Source organism: Trachinotus anak, unplaced genomic scaffold (genome assembly GCF_046630095.1).
Source record: "Trachinotus anak isolate AG129_WGS33_773 ecotype Australia unplaced genomic scaffold, CSIRO_AGI_Tana_v1 ptg000015l, whole genome shotgun sequence".
NCBI classification, from domain to species: Eukaryota; Metazoa; Chordata; class Actinopteri; order Carangiformes; family Carangidae; genus Trachinotus; species Trachinotus anak.
This window is the reverse complement of record NW_027273866.1, coordinates 14349047-14368550: the sequence shown is the minus strand read 5'-3', so window position 1 is coordinate 14368550 and position 19504 is coordinate 14349047. Positions and strand designations below refer to the sequence as shown.

At 41.2% G+C, this 19504-nt stretch overlaps 1 protein-coding gene across 5 annotated transcripts in view; it reads left to right on the top strand.

Moving 5' to 3' along the window:
* The window catches only part of slc8a3 (solute carrier family 8 member 3), a 110411-nt gene extending 92734 nt beyond the window's left edge, over positions 1-17677 (top strand). The window contains exons 4-8 of one of the 5 annotated variants that reach the window (XM_071498478.1): positions 7839-7856; positions 10010-10134; positions 10589-10688; positions 13462-13734; positions 16191-17677. In XM_071498478.1, the coding sequence (XP_071354579.1) occupies positions 7839-7856; positions 10010-10134; positions 10589-10688; positions 13462-13734; positions 16191-16567 (893 nt within the window). In that variant the 3' untranslated portion in view covers positions 16568-17677. Of the gene's footprint in view, positions 1-7838; positions 7857-10009; positions 10135-10588; positions 10689-13461; positions 13735-13837; positions 14048-16190 lie in introns of those variants that run through there. The other 4 variants (XM_071498479.1, XM_071498482.1, XM_071498480.1 and 1 more) reach the window with 4 other exon arrangements.
* The last annotated feature ends 1827 nt before the right edge of the window (positions 17678-19504 follow it).

Here is a 19504-nt window from a genome sequence, read left to right as displayed (position 1 = left end):
GGCTGAAAATGTAGTGATGTTGATATTTATTTGGGTTAAACCAAATATAGAATCTAATAGCAGACTGATGGTCGGTACATTTTATTTTCTCATTTCCTTCTTAAAGGAATAGTTTGATATTCAGGGAAATGCGCCTAAACATAAAGTTAAATTGGATGACTTGTGCCGCTTTTATGTCTGTGCAGTAAATATGAAGCTACAGCTAGCAGCCAGTTAGCTTAGCTTAGCATAAAGACTAAAAACAGGAAGCAACAGTTAGCCTGTTTCTGCATTAAATTAACTAAATTCACTCAGATTATATCTCTCTTGTGTGTTCAGCACAAAAAAGAAATTTAAAACTATAAAGTTAAGCCCCCTGTTTCCAGTGTTTATGCTAAGCTAAGCTAACCAGCTGCTGGCTGTAGCGTCATGTTTGTTGTACAGACATGGAAGCAACATTAATCTTCTCATTCTCTCAGCAAAGCAAATAAGCATATTTTCCACAATCTGAAAATATTGTTTTTCAAGAGAAGCTAAAGCTGAGAAGAAACACTTGTTCATATGAGGAAAAACACATATTTAGCAGCTCTGTCTCTAATGTTATGAAACGTCAAAATGTCATTTTAAAGGCGCTTCACTGAGGATTAAACTGTGAGAGGCTCAGTAATGTGGAACAGTCTTAGTGCCACAAACTCAACTCACAGGCAAACAATGTAAAAATACAGTGTTGTGACTGGAGGACGCTGCCAATTTTCTTGGCAATGATTGTATTTGTTTACAGTAATCACCCTAATATCTCAGAATGAATGTGTTAAAGATTTATTGATGTCAAAATGCTACACGTAGCGGCTTTAATTAGCTCAGCAAGATTAAAAACATGACTTTTCAGCCGTGAAAGACCTTCATCAGGATGCTTGAGTGAAATCATCCAGCATTCAGTTAAATTATCAGTTCATTCAGTCTAGCAGCACCGCCTCAGAAGATTAAGTACGGCGTGTTCTCAGCGTTTTGACTCCTTCCGATTCCAACGCCGTCAGAAACATGGATACAGCATAACAAGATGATGGACACGTTACACAGCCTGCATATTGAAAGATAATAAAGGCAGCTGAAGCATCCGTCTTTGTCATCTCGTTTCTCTCACAGGCTGACTGTGTGTGTGTGTGTGTGTGTGTGTGTGTGGAGCAGCAGTGCAGACTGGAGACAGCGGCCGCTCAGCTGCAGTCCTGAACCGTTGTTATTTAACGCCTCACTCTGAGCTGCAGGAAACACTCTGATTGTCTGCTGAGGTCCCAGTGCAGTGTGTGTGTGTGTGTGTGTGTGTGTGTGTGTGTGTGTGTGTGTGTGTGTGTGTGTGTGTGTGTGTGTGTCAGTATGTCTGTAGGTGGATGTGTGGTATGAGTGTAAATATCCTCACTCATGCATTTGTTTGTGTTTGTGTTTGTCGTCCTCGCAGCGGCAGATTGTTGAAGATTCTTTAATTGGACTGGACAGAGAAACATCACTCACACCTCCATCTCTCCATGTCTGCATCTCTCCGTTCTAGCTCCTGTCCTCTCATCCCTCCATCATCTCGTTCAGCCTCCACGTTCCTACTCCTCCTTCTCCATCCTTACATCCTACAATCCCTCCTTTCCTAATACTTTTTCAGATTCCCTCATCTTTTTATTGCTCTTCTCCTATAACCCACTATCCCTTCATCATTTCATCCCTCTGTTTTTATAAGCTGCAGTCATTCCTTTTTTCCATTTTTGTCCACTTCTCCATCCATCTACTCATCCGTGCAGCAGCCCATTCTTAAGTTTCATCACCTGCCTTCGCCCCTCTTGCATCACTCCTTTCCTATATCTACAAGTCTCTTCATCCCTCCCTCCTCCTGCCCTTTAGTTCATTCATTTTTCTGTATCCTGTTCTTTGCTTCGGCTGTGGCTCAGATGGTCGCTGGTTCGATCCCCGGCTCCTCCCGGCCCCATGTAGGAGTTTCCTTGAACCCCAAACTCCTCCTGATAGTTAATCTACCTTCTTGCATAGAAACTGTGCCGCCATGAGTGTGTGAGTGTGTGTGAGTGGGTGAGTAAGAGGCGCTGTGAAGCACTTTTCTGCTGAGGTTTAGCACTATAAGTACAGTCCATTTACCACTCCTCCATAACTCAAACTCTCCTCCCTTCTCCCAGCTCTCTCTACCTCAGTTCCTCCACTCCTACCTGCACTCATCCCTGCATCCTCCCATCTCTCAATCAATCATCCCTCCACCTGTCCCTGTTGCTATTCTCTATCCATCCATAAATCTATTTACTGTCGCTCCACTCTCTACATCTCCGTTCCTCCACACCCCCCTCCTTTCTTTAATATTTCTCCCATCAGATATTCCCCCCTTCATTTCTTTCTTCCTTCCGCTTCTGTTTCTGTCAATCCCTCCATCAGCCCATAATCCTGCAGCCACCAGATTCTCAGTCAGTCCCTTCATCCATTCATCATCCAGCATCACTCCTTCCTTCATCCCTCTATCCATCCTCACAATCCCCACCTAGCATCCATCCATCCATCCACCCCACCACTTCCCATCCTTTCACACCTCTTCCCTATTCCATCCTTGCTTCCTCCCTTCATTCATCCCTCTATTCCTTCCACCATCAATCCCTTCCATCCCTCTTCTTCTTTCTCCAGAAATCTCTCCATCATTTCTTGTTCCTGTTCCTCTTTTCTCCATAAATCCATCCAGCCATCTTCTGCCTCCACCAGATTCTCTTTACTTCTGTACCTATTTCCTCCACCCTTCCATCCTTCCATCCATCCTTCCGCCCATCCACGCGCTCCGCTCCAGGCACAGGCCCAGATCCGCCCCTGGCCTCAGCGACCAGAATAGCCCTGATAAGTCAAATGATGATTCTGTCTTAATGAGCTGTGGAGAGAGAAGGCGAACATTAGCTGCGTATTGACGCTGTGACTCAGAGCTCGGCTGTGTGCGAGAGCCAGAGGAGGACTCGCTCTTTTGTAACGAGACAGATCTGATTAGGCCGAGCACGCAGGAGAACACGCTGATGATGACAACGTTTAAACACAGACTCTCCACCCTACCCCCTCACACACACACACACACGTACACACATATATATATATAGACACACACACACTCCTCCTCCCCTCCAATTATATCCCTTTGGTTAATCTTCCCTATCGAAATGCTGGCACAATGACAACCCTCTGGATTGTGAGTGCAGTCTGTACTTTAAGTCTGTCTCCGAAACACCTCTGTTTGTCTTTATATGTGTGTGTGTGTGTGTGTGTGTGTGTGTGTGTGTGTGTGTGTGTGTATGTGTGTGTGTGTAGATTTGTGTGTTTGTTGTCTGAGTGTATATATATTTGTGCATGTGTGCAAGTCGATTAATTGATTATCAATCTACAGAAAATTAAAGGTACCTTGTAGAGTTTTATTGAACACAAACTCAGTTATATTTGCATTCAAACCTTTTATATGACCTTTTATTGATCTGATCTTATCAACTGTTTCCTATTTTACACGTCCAGCAGATACAGAGCAACATTAGCATCTATTTGGGTGCAGCTAAATTATTGATTAAGGTAAAGGAACATTGGTTGTCATGGTTAAAATAATATGTACTGTATATAAATAGTTTTTATTAGAGCTACTTGCTTTAGGTTGGGGAATGATTGTCGTCATGGTATAAAGAAACCAACACTGACTGTAGGAAACGGTGAACAGCGAGGCGGTCACCTGTCCCACCAGCCTCTCCTCCTCCTTCGTGGTTCGTTCTATAACAACAGTCGAGCTAGTTCTGCCTTTGCCCCTGAAAGACCATAAATCACACAGCCACTACAAGTCCTGAAATGTAAACATAAGTCATTTTTTATTTTATTTTATTTTTACCAACAATTGATGCTGTTGTTTTTCTTGAATGGATGATTCTCGGTGTGTATCTGATGAGCAGGATAACATTAAACCACCGTATTTGTGTCCTTGTGTGCTGATAAAGCTGCAGACCTAAACAAACACAGAGACCTCTCTAATTAAATCATTGCTCTGTGGCGCTCCTCAGGGCACCTTTAATGTACAACAGTGTTTTACAGTAAGATTTTCTCTTGCATTGCATTATGTTCTTTAGGTATTTGCGAAAGTTTTTAAAAAAGTACTTGAATTAAATCAGTGGATTGTGTCTTTGCGGGTGTGTGAAAGTTTCCTTCACACTGTAAATAAGACTGTTTATACTGTTGACAGCACCTCTGTCTTTTAGTTGAAGCTTCTGATAGCAAGGATAATATTTTGCAGACATGTTGTGCTCTGTTTCTGCAAACTGATATTTTCGTTGCAAATAAATTGAATTGTTTACATCACTTATCAAACGGCAAATATTCCTCCAGCTTCTCAAGTTGTGAGGATTTTCTGCTTCTCTCTGTTGCACATCACTGGAAACTGATTAGTTCTGGTCAAACAAACGATGATATTTGATGACATCACTTCAGGCTGTGAGAAACTGGTGGGCGTTCCTCACTGTTTTATGACATTTTATGTACTAAACATTAAGCAAACAACCAACACGTGTCAAAAATGAACTCTTCTGTTCTTGTTAGATGTGTATTTCTGTGTGTGCTTGTCCCTGAATCTTTTTGTATGTGCTTGTGAGCCTTTATATATGTTTGTATCTCTTTATCTGAAGACTCATGTGAGCTGCTCCCTCTCCAGCCTTTACCCAATGACACCCTGTTATTACTGATGTTGGTATGTGGACACTCAGACTCACCACAGCTGGGCTTTACACTTGGCTTCAGACCAGCGCGGCTCGGCTAGTACTAATGATAATGAAGCAAGTCGCCCACAGCAATTAATGCACTTAGCTACTAATGATGATTAACTGTGGACTGTATTTGATTTAGGAAGTTGATAAGCTGCCTCCAAACACAAACAGGTTAATTATTATCCTGTCTCAGTGGAAGGAGCCGCTCCATTCACGAAGATGTGAACAGCTTTGTTTCGTCCTTCAAAGCCTCTGATGCCTTTAAGAAAGTGTGTCCTTGTTTCATGAATGTGAGGGGGAAACGATGATGAAGACGTCAAAGGGAAGAGTTGAGTCTGAGGAGGCTGAAAGGCCTCTCTCTTCATCCACTCACAGCGTATCCTGTCACGTAATTATCTTCCTCGCTCGATGACTTTTAGAGCCTCTTTCTATTCTTAATCATATCATTTAGTTATGGTTTACACGTTGCCATGGGCTTCTGAGTGTGTTGTGTTGTGCTGTGTCACTGATCTGCTCTGCAGCTGCAGCGCGCAGATAAACAATCAGGCAGAGTCACAATCTAAATGCTGAGGAAGGGGCCTGAGCATCTACACCAGGTTTATCATCAGCATATTTTATTTCACTGTGTGGAGGGTTGTCGTCGGATGATTAGCAGCCTCGCCCAGGATCTCAGATCTGAGTGGAAAATCTGAGCGAGGGGATTCAGATCGATCCTCTCGCTGAATAACTTCCATTAAATCCAACCTTTCGGTCTCAACCTCAGACTGCTCCAGTGGAAAAGTCACAGTTGTTAGTGTAGTCCAGCATCACTTACAATGTCTCCTCAGCAGCAGCAGTTTTCTTAGACGATAGAAGAAGACATTGCTCAAAAGGACATGAGAAAAAAAACTGAAGAAACCTCACAGAGGAAATTCAACCTGCTCCAACCTGAACCACCTCCTGAAACCACCCACCTCTCTCCTGCCAGGCGCTAAATCCTAAGTAAAACAATGGGACTAAAATCAAATAGGATTTTAAAAGGAGCAATAATAATGAGGCTTTAGCAGTAAGATAGAAACTGACTGTGTAAACCACTGGCAGAATCTCCCCAGCTGTGTTTGTTTGAAGACGAGTTTCTCATCATAAAAAGTGTATTAGACCAGAATTTCTTCACTGATTGTTCCCTGACATGAAAAGAGTCAAACAAAGCCTGGATTTGCTTTTGAATTTCTAATCACAAGGACAAATAATGAACGAGGGAAGTTCTGTGAGGTTTGATCTCAGCTTTAAATTTATATGAAACATGCAGCGTTTTAGTTTTAGTCATGTTTTTTTTTGTTTGTTTGGTTTTTTTGTTAATTGGTTTGTCAAATTTTACCTCTGTCAGCGACTGCAGTGTCGTCAGTGTGTCCAGATTTTTTGCATTGCATCATGTTCTTTCGTTCTTTATATAGTCCAGATGAAATGAGCTGAGCATGTCTTTTTGTGTGTGTGTGTGTTTAATGTCCCCTCACACTGTAAATCACACTATTTTCACAGTTTTAGTGATGTTGCTTTTTTTTTTATAGCTGAGTCCATCGTTGTCTTTTCATCTCAGCTTCCAATAACTAATATTTTCCAGATAGTTTGTGAGTCTGACACTTTCAGTGCCGCGGTGCTTATTAAGATCAAACACATTACAAGAATCCACAGCTTCTTTTATAATGTTACAGTATATCTATAAATAGAAAAGCCTCTGAAGCAGCATTTAGGCCTTCACAAGACACTAAACTCTCTAACGTGCTAACAAGGCTTTCAGACTGGCTGGCAGCTCTCGGTGGCAGGTTGAAGCAGGTTTTGTTGTTGTTTATTCACAGCCCCCCCCGACTGAAGCTGTCAAATAAAATCCTGTCATCCTCCCTTCTGCCATATTGACAGTGGCAACACTGGCTCTTACGTAACACAGTTTAAAGCTCACCCACTGCTAAATTTCAACATTTGTAGATGATACATGTTTTATCCACCAACAGGATTCTGGACAACAAATTACACAACTGAGGCGACACTAAAAATATTATTTTATATGATGAAAACAGGAACCAGGAAGTAATTGCACTGTATTTGATGTATTTCAACTTCCTGCGGTTCAGATTTTCTCTCGCATTTTGAATTATTGATCACTGGATTTAAAAAATGATTCATATTATTAATAAGAAATTCATCTGCTTCAGGGTTGATTTAAAAAGATCTGAGTAAGATGTTTAATTATGCAATTTTATTTTCCTTATAATTAACTATTAGCATACGATTTGCAGTATACCTCGTGTTATTTTTTTCTTTGTTGACATTTAGGGGTTTAATTTATTTAAATACAAGCTCTGTGTTTTTTGCTTTGTTTTTTTTTCCATGTGAACTTATTATTTATTTCTTTTAAATTGCTCCTAGCAGTTTTCAGTAATGAACATAGAGATGCAGCTGCATGAATAAAACAAGAACGAGCAGCGACTTAAAGAAAAAAAGTTAAAAGGGCAAAAGGAAACAAATAGAAAGATTAAAAAAAGAGAAATTTATTTTATTTTTTTATTTAAGCTCAGTTAATACTAAGAGTAAATACATTTTTTGAGCTGCAATCATGATGTGATGGATGTCTGATTTAGGATGGGGTCCTACATTGATCCAACATGACATCGTAGTGACCTTTGTGAATAAGGGTTCATGTGTAATTATTATCTCCAGACTCTTTTATCTGACTCGGCTGGGAGCAGTAAACTTCTGAATTAGTATTATACTCATATCTGGAACTCACGGCGTAAAATATTCGACCATTTGTTGATTTCTATTGGACATTTTTCCCTCTAATAAACCTCAATTCTGCCTTCGTGCCCATAAAAAGCGACAGAATACCATATTCTTTCCTCTCCTTCAGTTCATCACATAATCAGTGCCACACATTTTACACCTCTGGGTCAATACCCGGGCATTTTCTGAGGCCATCACATTTCTCTCCCTCTTCTTAACTTACTTTTTTATCCTTTATCAGTGTTTCTTTCTTCAATTTCCACTGCTCATTGCTTTTTCTGTTTTCTCCATTTCCTCCTCCTCCTCCTCTTCTTCTTCTGCCTCTTCCATGTGTCCTCTCCTCCACAGCCCTGTTGTTAGCTGATGGTAAGTTGTCCACTCTTCCTCGATAAGCATCTCCACTAACCTCCCTCCTCTGTGAACATCTGAGGGTCCCTGTGCACGGTGTGAAATCAGTGATGGTTTAGATGCTTCATTCTGCTGCAGATGGAGACTTTAATATATCAGATTTGACATAAATAAACTGCATGGCATCTCTGTTATCATTGTTACAAAAACGACATGTTCTTTTGCTGACCTCTCCCGCTCTTAATGACGGATTTGCATGCTAATCAGAAGATTAATTAATCATAAATCCATAAATTATGTTCTCAAGTCAAGAGCAAGGTACAAACATTTGATAACCGTCAAGATAAAAACCTGCAGTTCCCAAATTAGAAATTTAATTACCTTTGTGTGATTTTTCCCAACATCCTTGTCAAGGAAACTGTTATGTAGCGGTGCAGCACGGAGCAGGGGAATGGCTGGATAATCAAATTTTAAACATGAGCAAAAGAAATCCCGTCAGGACTTGAGGGTACACACTGTCTTGGGTGTGTAATTGATTTAGCCTTAAAGTGTGTGTATGTGTGTGTGCGTGCAGGCACTCATGCACCGGTATATTATGCATGCTTCTGTGTGTGTGCGCTCGCCGACACGTCCTCCTATCAAGGGGACTTGGCTGTGATCTTTAATGGCAATGTTAATATTTAATGGTAAGCGTGTTGTCAGCAAAGAGCAGCAGGCTGGGACTCGGGGCCCTCGTATAAAAGATGACAAGGTCTCTGCACCAGGTGGCTCAGCGGGGGTGTCACAGACACAGCAGGATGAGAGGCCTTTGGATGCGCAGCCGCCTCTTCTTGATAGAGTTCGACAGCACAGAATTGATGTTATGGAGCTCTTTGTAGTTTCACAGCACACTCGGGAACTCTGGGAGGCACTGTGGCTTCTTTCTGCAGCAGAGCCACACAGGACACGTCTGATAGGCACTGAGATGGATTGATCAGGACGTCCACAGTCCTCAGGAATCAGTCCGAATATGGAAAACCTGAAATAAGGCCTGGAAGAGTTTTGACAGTGAATGGAAGGCCTTGAAAGTGCTTGTTACCATATTGCGCTGGGTTTCATCAGTTGGCTCAGCTGTGCAAACCTGTGGTGAGGATTAATGTTGATACAGTATTGGTCTTAAAGGGCCAGTTCACCCAAATTAAAAAGCAAACAAGCATTAAAGCTCATTCTCTATAAAAAAAAAAACTCCAATCCTACTTTTTTTTTTTGCTGTCAACCTTATCACACAGACTTCATCAGGAGTTTGCTCAGTTGTCATGGAGCTAGATCTCCATCCACATGTTCAGTGCTTTGTGCTCCACTGTATTTAGCTGGTTCCAGTTCACCGAGTAGCTATCATTTCTCCGCCTGGTCCAGTGCTGTTTCCATTAAGGACTTCGCTGGTTAGAGACACAGTGGACCAATCAGAGAAGTGGGATGAAGAACATTAACGTCGAGATACTGTACGTGCATCTGGACAAACTGTCATCTCACAGGAATAAAAACTCTTAAATCAACATGTTTCTTTGATTCATGAGAAAATGGAAGATGATGGTGTGACAGTTGGTTTGAGTCATGGAGACAGTGTCAGACTGAAAAAATGAATTCAGTCTAATAGCAGAGCACATTGTTTCACAGTGGTGGATGTCAGCACTTTGGCTTCAGTATAATCAGGGATAGAGAGAAAACATGTATTTTGTGTATTTGTATTTCTGAACCTAAAACATGTCGACTGTGAAAGTCATTGTAACCTCCAACATTTGTGGAGAAGAAGTGAATGATGGGAAATCAAAAAGAAAAAGATTTGCACCCAATATTTGCCTTTGCAGTGTTTGTGTGTTGATCAGTCAAGCATGTAAGTTTGTCTAACCTTTACATAACAAGGCTGTTCTTGTACTACGTGTTAATGCAGTAAACAGTACTACAATCCATCTCACAGTTGTTTACAGATGTGCCTTAAATGCTGCATATGAAACAAATCACCTGAATATTATAAAATCTGAATAAATTCAAGCTGTCACCTGTAAAGCAGCCTTCTGATGTTTATACTGCGGCTCAGTATGACACATGATAATCACCTGAGCATCCTCTTATGTTGATTGCCGTCATTCTCACTGTGATTTCCTTTTTATTTTGCTCCCTCTCCGCCCCAGATGTGCCAGACAGGAAGCTGACATCTGACGAGGAGGAAGCCAAGCGGATCGCGGAGATGGGAAAACCGGTGCTGGGGGAACACTCCAAGCTGGAAGTCATTATTGAGGAATCATACGAGTTTAAGGTGGGAAAGGTTCCTCTTCAAACAGAGCCAACGCAGCCTGAGATCCCTGATAATTACAGCTGAAACTGGTGTTTTCCGGGCAGTCACACAGAGAGGAGATGGCGCTAACTAACCAGCTGCCACCTTGCATGAAAGAGCAGATGCATGTCTCTAATTTCAGAGGGATGCTATTCAGAGGCATCCCAACCCACATAGATGTTTTGCTGTAGGAGATACGGTTTATATGCATCTTCTAACCTCCTCAACCAAAAATATACCCACCATATTTGTTTCTGGTGAGTGGTTTTTATCATGCATCAAATAAAAGGTTTGTGCTGCCTGGAACTGGATGTCACTGCCATCATGTGGTGGAGCTTGTGTATTTCTCTCCATCAGTCTCTCTGAATGCAGATTCTGGACACTGAGAATAAATAATGGATGGATTTGGTTCTTGTTTTGGTGTTGTGTCATGCAGAGCACAGTGGACAAGCTGATCAAGAAGACCAACCTGGCACTGGTGGTGGGAACGAACTCCTGGAGAGACCAGTTCATGGAGGCCATCACAGTCAGCGCAGGTAATGTAAGAATCCACTGTGTTTTCTGCTCTGACTCCAGGGGCCGCACAGAGATGCACTTATGTAAATGATAAGATTTTTTTCATCCACTCAGATGTTTTTGCAAACTTCATGTAAACAAGAAGTGGCTCCATGTGGTCAGGCGTGATGCTGAGGGCGCTGCAGGGGAACACCCAGGGCAGTTTCATATTCATCCACACATGTAAATGAGGAGCAGAAACAAATTAGGGCACAAATATATGTGCACAATATGAGTTAGCTTCTTTTTCATTAAAGTTTCTTTACATGTTATTGTTTTTATTTATTTATCAATTATGAATCACTTTTGCATTTATAAGTGCCTCCTGGTTGGAAAGTTTTATAATAGATGAGTCAGATTGTCTTGGCGTGTTATTTATTATCAAAAATGACTCATATTGTTAATATTGCCGTCTGTTCTCTGCCAACATGATGACTACTGAGTGAATTTGCCATAAAGAGCTGCTCATCTTGATGATTTCATTCGTTAAAGAATTTATCATCCCACAGTATGAATGTTCTTTTTTTGGCACTTATTTGCTTTTTGTCAACAGTTAGCTGAGATGATAACGTCTGTTGAATATGAAGGTGGAGCCCAGGGATGGTTAGCTTAGCACGAAGACCAACAGTTTTTGCGATGATGAAACAAACAAGATAAATAACGTGTTAATTGTTGAGCTTTAGAGGTGTCTGGTAGGCAGATTATTTTACCTTATGGACAGGTCCAGGCTAGCTGACTTTCCAGTCTCTATGCTAAGCTAAGCAAACTGTCTCTTAGCTGCAGCTTCATATTTACTGTGCAGATAGTGGAGTGGTAGCAATCTTCTTATCTACCTCGGCAAGAAAGCAGAGAAGTGTATTTCTCAAACTGTCAAACTATCCACTAAACTTTTAATACAAGGACTGAACAGTTTTTTCCACATAACTGTCAAACTTACAGCTATAGAATATCATCAGCTCACAGTCCTGTTTATCACTGACTTCCTTCCCAAAAACTCATATCAGTGGAAAGCAAAGCTCTTGAAGCGCTGGAATAATCTCATGTATGTGAGAGAGAAGCTCATCCATCACGTCAGGCGGCGGCCGCAGCATCAGATCCTCCTGCAGCCTGCAGTGCAGCAGCCGCTCCGTCCGTCCGCCGCAGTCACAGCCACCATGTAGTGAGCGTCGCCAAGGCCTTGGCCCATCACTTTGGTGCTGAAATATTTAATCCAGCGGTGCTCTTTTATTTTTCATGATCCACTAGTGGTTGAAAAATGCATGCAGCTCACATGGCCTGACACTTTGAATCAGCACTGTGTCCCTGTGAATGTCCGCTGAGTTTCCTGTGAGCTGCAGGGACACAGAGGACGCCCAGGACTCCAAATTAAAAGGACAGCCGCTTACATTTACACTTTCAGCTCTTAGAAAATGAGGCTTTTATCCAGAGAGTGTACAGAGGTTCAGTTTCTTTTTCAAACTCACTTTGACAGAACAAATAAATCTGTATGTTTTAGGAAATCTCCCTTTGACCTGTTGGTCATCAACAACATCGACCAAATACACCAAATACACCAGACTGAATGCAGCACTTTTAGTGTATTTGGTGCATTTGTTGCACCTTGTTGGCAGGATTGAACAATGACGTTGTGTGAACTCAGCCAGAAGACACTGAGACTGTATCCCAAACTTTTTATATATAGTCTATGATCCCAAATCCATACTACAAACTATTTCTGTACCATTTTAGCTTTATATTTACAAAGATCAATATATATAATCAATATATTTAATCATTATATACTTATATAACAGGAAATAATACAACAAAAAATGTTTTTCTTAAGAGTAGTGTCCATCAACAGTACACTCTAAAATCGACCCCATTTATTACAGTGTGCATGATGTCTGCTTTGACAGGTTTGAAGTGTGAACACTTGACATTCTCAAAACCTGCTTACAAATAGTTTGCAGTTTGGATTTGGGACATAATGTGAGAGCTGTTCACGCGTAAACCAACAGCCAAAAGCCTGGAGCCCAGGCTAACCTCATACTGAGAGCTGTTCACCCACAAAGCGAGTTAGTGGAGAAGAGTTTGAGAAACCAGTTTCCAAACCCTGAATTATTAAAGACTTAGAATATGAAAGAGTAAACCAAAGTTTATAACCTATAAACTAAAGTGACAGTGAAACATATTTATCTTAAACTTCATTTGCAAAAACATGCAGCTCTTTTAATTCGTTACAAATGGCTCTCTCCCTGTGGCAGTTATTAATCTGGATATGTATTCGTTGCACATTCAAAGTTGAGTGTACATAACAGCAGCCTCAGGCTGCAGTGATACTGTATGATGATGTCTCAGGCTGAAAAATAAGTCAGTGTGCCATTTTAAGTGAGTGTTGTTCTCTTCCTTCCCCTCTCTGTCTTCCCTTATCTCCTTCATCGATCCTCTATCTCGCCACTGTTTTCCATCTCTCTCCCTCTCCACTCTCTCTCAACTTTGTGCTTTATCATCTGTCATCATTCTTTCCTTGTCATACCCTCTTTTGCTTCCTCGTCCTCCATCCCTCTGTTCCTCCACGCCCCCTATCCCGTCTCTTAATATTTACTTCCCCTCTGTCACCCCTCTCTCTTTATCTTTGCCCAAATATTCTGTTATCTCCTCGTCCTCCCTGCTGCTCCACTCTCTCCTGTCATCCCATTACACTTCAATCTGTCCCACCTTTCACCCCCTCCTTGCCGCCCCCCGCCCCCGCTCGGCTCCACTTCTACCCAGTAGATGAGGACGAAGAGGACACGGGGGAAGAACGGCTGCCGTCCTGTTTCGACTACGTCATGCACTTCCTCACCGTCTTCTGGAAGGTCCTGTTCGCCTGCGTCCCTCCCACAGACTACATGAACGGCTGGGCCTGCTTCATCATCTCCATCATCATCATCGGCCTGCTCACGGCCGTCATCGGTGACCTGGCGTCTCACTTCGGCTGCACCATCGGCCTCAAAGACTCGGTCACTGCTGTGGTGTTTGTGGCGCTCGGGACATCTGTCCCAGGTGAGTCCAGCAGCAGCAGAGAGGACATGTCACTGTCAATATGTTCACGTTTGTAACATGTAAATCTGTTCATCAGTTGATGGATTATATTCTTCTTTTATAGTTATGGTTAAGAAAACTGTGACTTCACAAGCTTTTGAGACCTTCTCAAGCAACAAACATGCTTTGTCATCAAGACGGCTGATATTCTTATTTCCTCCAAACTGACATTTTCACCCGACAGGAACAATATGTCACCAAGAAGTTAGACTCTGTCAGCGTTTTCTGTTATTAAAGGTCCTATGTGCGGCATTAATAAATCATTACTCTGTCTTTATTTGGGGAGAAAAGATGTTATAGAAAACATATTATAGATATTATGAACAGACGAGAGCGAAGCACAGAGGACTGCCGGCCTTCACACACCAACTGACTCTGTGAGGCAGATTTGCCAGTGGAAGGAAAATGAAAGTATTATTTTTAATATGGTTGTTCCCACTTTAAACCATTTTTTCTTTCCCGATACTGATACCGATACCAATACATGAATTTGTGTATCAGCCGATACTGAGTACTGATCCGAAAAAACTTGAACAGCTGTATACTACTGACCCTGTACAGATGTGATTGATGATTGTTTCCGTTGTTGTATGGCCTGGATCAGGTTAAACAGGTTAAACAGATACATGAATGTCATAGAAAATAATCATTAAAAAATGTAATATTGAAATAAATAACTAATAATTCTATTCTAGTTGTACCAACACTAGTGCTACACAGACTTCCCAGTGTAGCGTATTGACAAATTGCTGACATTTTGCTAACGGCTAAACTTACTACTACTATTTACTATTTATCAGTTCTTCTTCACCTCTCTAAAAGAGGACGTGCACAGAGCAACTTAGTGTGTAGGCTTCTGTGTACTTGTGTACTTGTGTACTTGCTAGGATCAGAGGCCGTATGACTCTAAATCACAGCAGATATTCAGCTTAAATTACAAACTTTGGGTGCGTCACATACTGAAAAACAGAGTTTAGCTCCTTTCAAATGAATTGAATCCTTGTATTATATCAGATTCTATTCAGATGCCACAGGTTGTAGGATGTTGGCATGTCTGTGGGAGTGGGAGATAGTGTAGCTGTCAAATATCCCTAATATCTCCAGCTTATAATTACAGCAAGAGGCTGATATAAACAGTTTTGGCTTCTCATAATTACAGTTTAAATGATGTGACATGAATCGTCCTGATGATCTCCTTTGTTTACTAAAAACTGTAAAGTATCTCTGTGGAGGACTGAACAGTAATGTGATGTTCAAAGCCCCCGTGTGCAGAATTTTTGTAATTGTCCTGTCTTTTTACATCTGTTTTTATTCTGATGACAGAAGCTTTTCTGTATTTTTTGGTTCTGCTCATCACATATTACCCAGTGGAAAAGTAATAAGACTACTTTCCCTAAATATTCAGCAGCAGAAGCAGTGTGTTACATTACTCATTATGGTACATTCATTACTCAGATTCATTAGCATCGGGGGGGGGGGGGGGGGGGGAGCTCCAAATCATCCACACCCACACATCTTCTTCTGAATCTAACACATAGAAACAGAAAACAAAACCCTGCAATTTAACCATCCAGCAGCTCTCTGGAAGTCCTGACCTCAGAGGCTCAGTTATAGGTCCGCCAACCCCCAACTCAAAAAGAGATGATGTCCGCACAACTACCAACAACTCACAAAATTTAAATAAGGCAACTTCCAATAAGACAGCGAATAGGCCACCATCAAATGTCAGAGTACTGGGATTACTAACTGTAATGCAATGACTGAATCATAATTAGCTTACACTACACTTTACTGAAAAGGTAATCAAATTACTTCCAGTTACTAAGTCATCAATTTGCAACCACGAGGAGTCACCAGAGTCGAAACTTAGCTCCTGCGCACAGAGGCTTTAAAACACCGTGTTTTCTACCTTGATGAGTTTGTCCTATGACAGGATCAATACATCTACGTGCCCATGCCAGTCAGGCTCATTTTTATAGGTAGTAGGTTTCCCTAACAAATCCTATCAGAAATATATTAGAAAGTCATTTGAAATAGTTTGACAAAATATCTGGTCCACTTCCTAGTTTTTTGTTGTTTTTTTTTTTGGAGCTTTCAGCCACGTTTGTGGTCTCCACCAGCAGATGGAGTTAGGTCAGCCTCAGTCTATGCCAAAGATCTTTGGGTTCACAATCATCCTGCCCCATAAACACCACCTGCTATCATGTGACCCAAGTTCATACTTCAGTCAACTGAGTAAACTCCATCTGATGATGAAGACCATGAGATATGGTTGAAACATTAGCTGCAAGCTGCTAAATGCATCTTGAACCATTCATTTCAAATAATTTTCATAAAGTCAAGAATGAACCTTTAGCTCACATTTAAAATTATTTGCTCAAAGTTAAAGTCTTGGGAACTGACTTTTGTCTCCACAGACACCTTTGCCAGTAAGGTAGCAGCCGTCCAGGACACCTACGCAGACGCCTCCATCGGGAATGTGACCGGCAGCAACGCCGTCAACGTCTTCCTGGGGATCGGCATGGCCTGGTCGGTGGCGGCCATCTACTGGCACATGAAAGGGAAGCCGTTCGTGGTGGAAGCCGGCTCGCTGGCCTTCTCTGTCACTCTCTTCACCATCTTCGCCTTCCTGGCCGTCTCGGTGCTGCTTTACCGGCGCCGGGCCCACATCGGAGGAGAACTGGGCGGGCCCCGGGGACACAGACTGGCCACATCAGCCTTCTTTTTCAGCCTCTGGTTCCTTTACATCCTCTTCTCCAGCCTGGAGGCCTACTGTCATATAGAGGGCTTCTAAAACAGGAAAGACTTCAGCATGAGAGAAAACAAACACACAGGGGTCTAAAGTACAACTTCAGAGGTAAAAGAGTGAATTCTCACTGTGGAATTTGGGTCAGTCTTGCAAGGTGTGGAAGAACAGGAGAGGTAAACCCGGGGTTTTCCCAGACACCTCCCTCCCTCTCCCTCTCTCTCTCCCTCAACCCCCTCTGTAAGGATGCTTGGAGGTGTGTATCCTGCCCTCTAGTGCTGACAGCTTACACGAGAGCTGTCCTGAGCCAGTGCGAGTGTGCTTACAGTTGGGATTGGGTTGCCACCGAATCCAGAAGACGCCGATGCTGAGAGGTGGTCCTGCATTCCACTGGAAGAGACTGCAGTCTTATATCCGGAGAGAGTTGAGTTAATCAGAGGTCTATATTTTTCTCAACATCTGACGAGAACGACTTTTTTTAAAAAGTATTTTGGGGATAAAAACGCAAAAAATAAATCCAACAAAAAAATAAATAAACACACACACACACACGCGCGCACACACACACAAAAGAGGAATCAAAGAACTATTTTCTGATCTATGTTAAGAAATATGAAAAAGATTATATCATAAATGGAAATATGTTGTTGAGTGACAGTGGGATGGATTCATAGTATTTATTTTTTTTGCATAGTTTCCTAAGGAGCACTGCAGAGTTCTCAGAAATCACACGAAGAAGAAGAGGAGCGACAGTGACAGTTCATACTGGCAGATGAATCACCTTTCAAACAGGCAGGGGAGGAGGAGGTGGACACAGTGAACATGGTCAAACTGCCCTGGACATTACTTCCGTACTCTATACGTATCTATATATAATATATTTCCATATTTTCTGTATATTTTGAATATTTGTTTAAATGTGGTCACCTTCTGCTCTAACAACAGAGGATTGCTGTGGCTAAGCGGGTGGGGAGGGGGGGGTCAAACTATATACTGGAACGATGTCTTCACATTTCTAAGAGTTATGTATCTTGCCTAGGTAAAAGTATGACATTGTATTTTATTTATTTACTGATATCTTGGTCTCACTCGAATTTTCACCTTTTCAATCAGAAATCTGAAAAATGAAAAAAAACAAAAAACAAAAACAAGAAACAACGTGTTGCTGCAGAGATAAATTCAGAGGTATTTTTGTACTGTTCCATCCATGCACTTTGCTGTATAGTTCTATTTATGGAGACTTCTACTTGTACATGTGCAAAAGGCCCATATATTAAGTGTCACTATGGACTGAACAGAGTGCCTGTGGAGGAGGAGGCGTTTGCTGCAGCTGCCCACACTGAGCAGCCATTTCAGCCGCCGAAAAACTGAAGAGCCTCTTTCCAAAGTCGTGGATAAATGTTTTTAAAGCTGCATTAGTCGATTTTTGGCCAAAGCCGAACGAGCTGAAAACACAACTAGGGCTGCAAATAACAGTCATCTTCATTACGGATTCAGCTGGAGATTATTTCCTCAATGAATTGCTTTGTGTATAAAACGTAAGAACTTTGTAAAAAGGGTAAATCCCGGTTTCCCACAGCTCTGGATGACGTCTTCAGACACCAAGTTTTGTCTGAGCAACAGTTCACAACCTAAAGATGTTCAGGATACACTAACATTAAACAGAGGAAAGCAGAAAACCCATGTGAGGGTCTAAAAACAGTAATTATTGTGTCACTTCAGGTTGAAAAGTGACTCAAAAGATAAATCAGTAATAGTGTTTGCTGTCATTTAATCAAATAATTTGAATAATAACATCTTTTATATTCTAAACTTATAGGAAGCTGAAGTCCTGCTGCCACGAGATTAAAGCTGCTTCTGTATCTCAGTGCAAACTAATTAATGGTTTTATTTCATCTATATCAGGTTTCACAATCAACTTTTTTAAAATAAATGTACTATTAACTATTTAATAAGTTAAAACTTTTGTGATCTTAACAGACTTAAACAACACTTCATTTAGTAGCATATAAAAAGCTACAGCTCTTATATGAAAAAATGTACCAGTACATTACATCACTGTAACTTGGTTTCTTTCATATCCATGATTAACACCAATGTTCTCTAATTATGCAATTTTTCCAGCTCTAATTTCTGCTGATTAAAAATGACGACATTGCTCGTCTCGTCCTAATGTTAGTAAAGCCATGTAAAAACTAGCTGTAGTCATTTAAACCAACATTGAGTAGCTTCACTCTGCTGACATTAAACCTGTTATTGTCTAGGACTTATGGGCTTAAACGTTACTAAAAACAGAAATATCAAATAAACAATGACAATATTTTATTATTAAATTACCCTCCCTGTATAGAGAAATGTAGGAAATAACATGACATATTGTTAAACAAGGTTATATTCCAGGGCTGCATTTTAAGTACTTTGCATTATTACATGTGTCAGCACTATTTTGAATAAAGTTTTCAAAACCAACAAATTATAGGTTCACTCAGGCTCTCTGTAAAGTTGCGATGGCTAATGTGTTAGCAAATGCCTATTGAGAGTATGCAATTAGCAGCTACAGAACAACGTTAGCATAGAGGTCGTTCTTCTGATCAACTTAAGTCCAATACTACAGCTCATTTTTAGCCCAAAACAATGAGCTAAAAGAGGCCAAATGCTCTATTCAGCTGTGTGTAACTGCAGAGTTGGGTAAAAATAATCTGTGAGGTCATAACTATGAGCAACACCTTCCATGTTATACATAGGCATCTGATTTAGTGCTAATTTTGAAAAATCTACTAGTGCAGCTTTAATAGTAAAAACACAGAACACAGAAAATCAAGACGATTACATCTTCAGATATGTTGTTGTTTTGTTGATAATTTGATTATACATCACAGCTTTGCTTCTGGTCATTATGTAATGAGTGGATGTCAGTGATGTTTTATTTTGGATTGAAACTCTTCAGTGAAGACGCAGCCGGGAGCCGCCGGTGTGGGTGTCAGG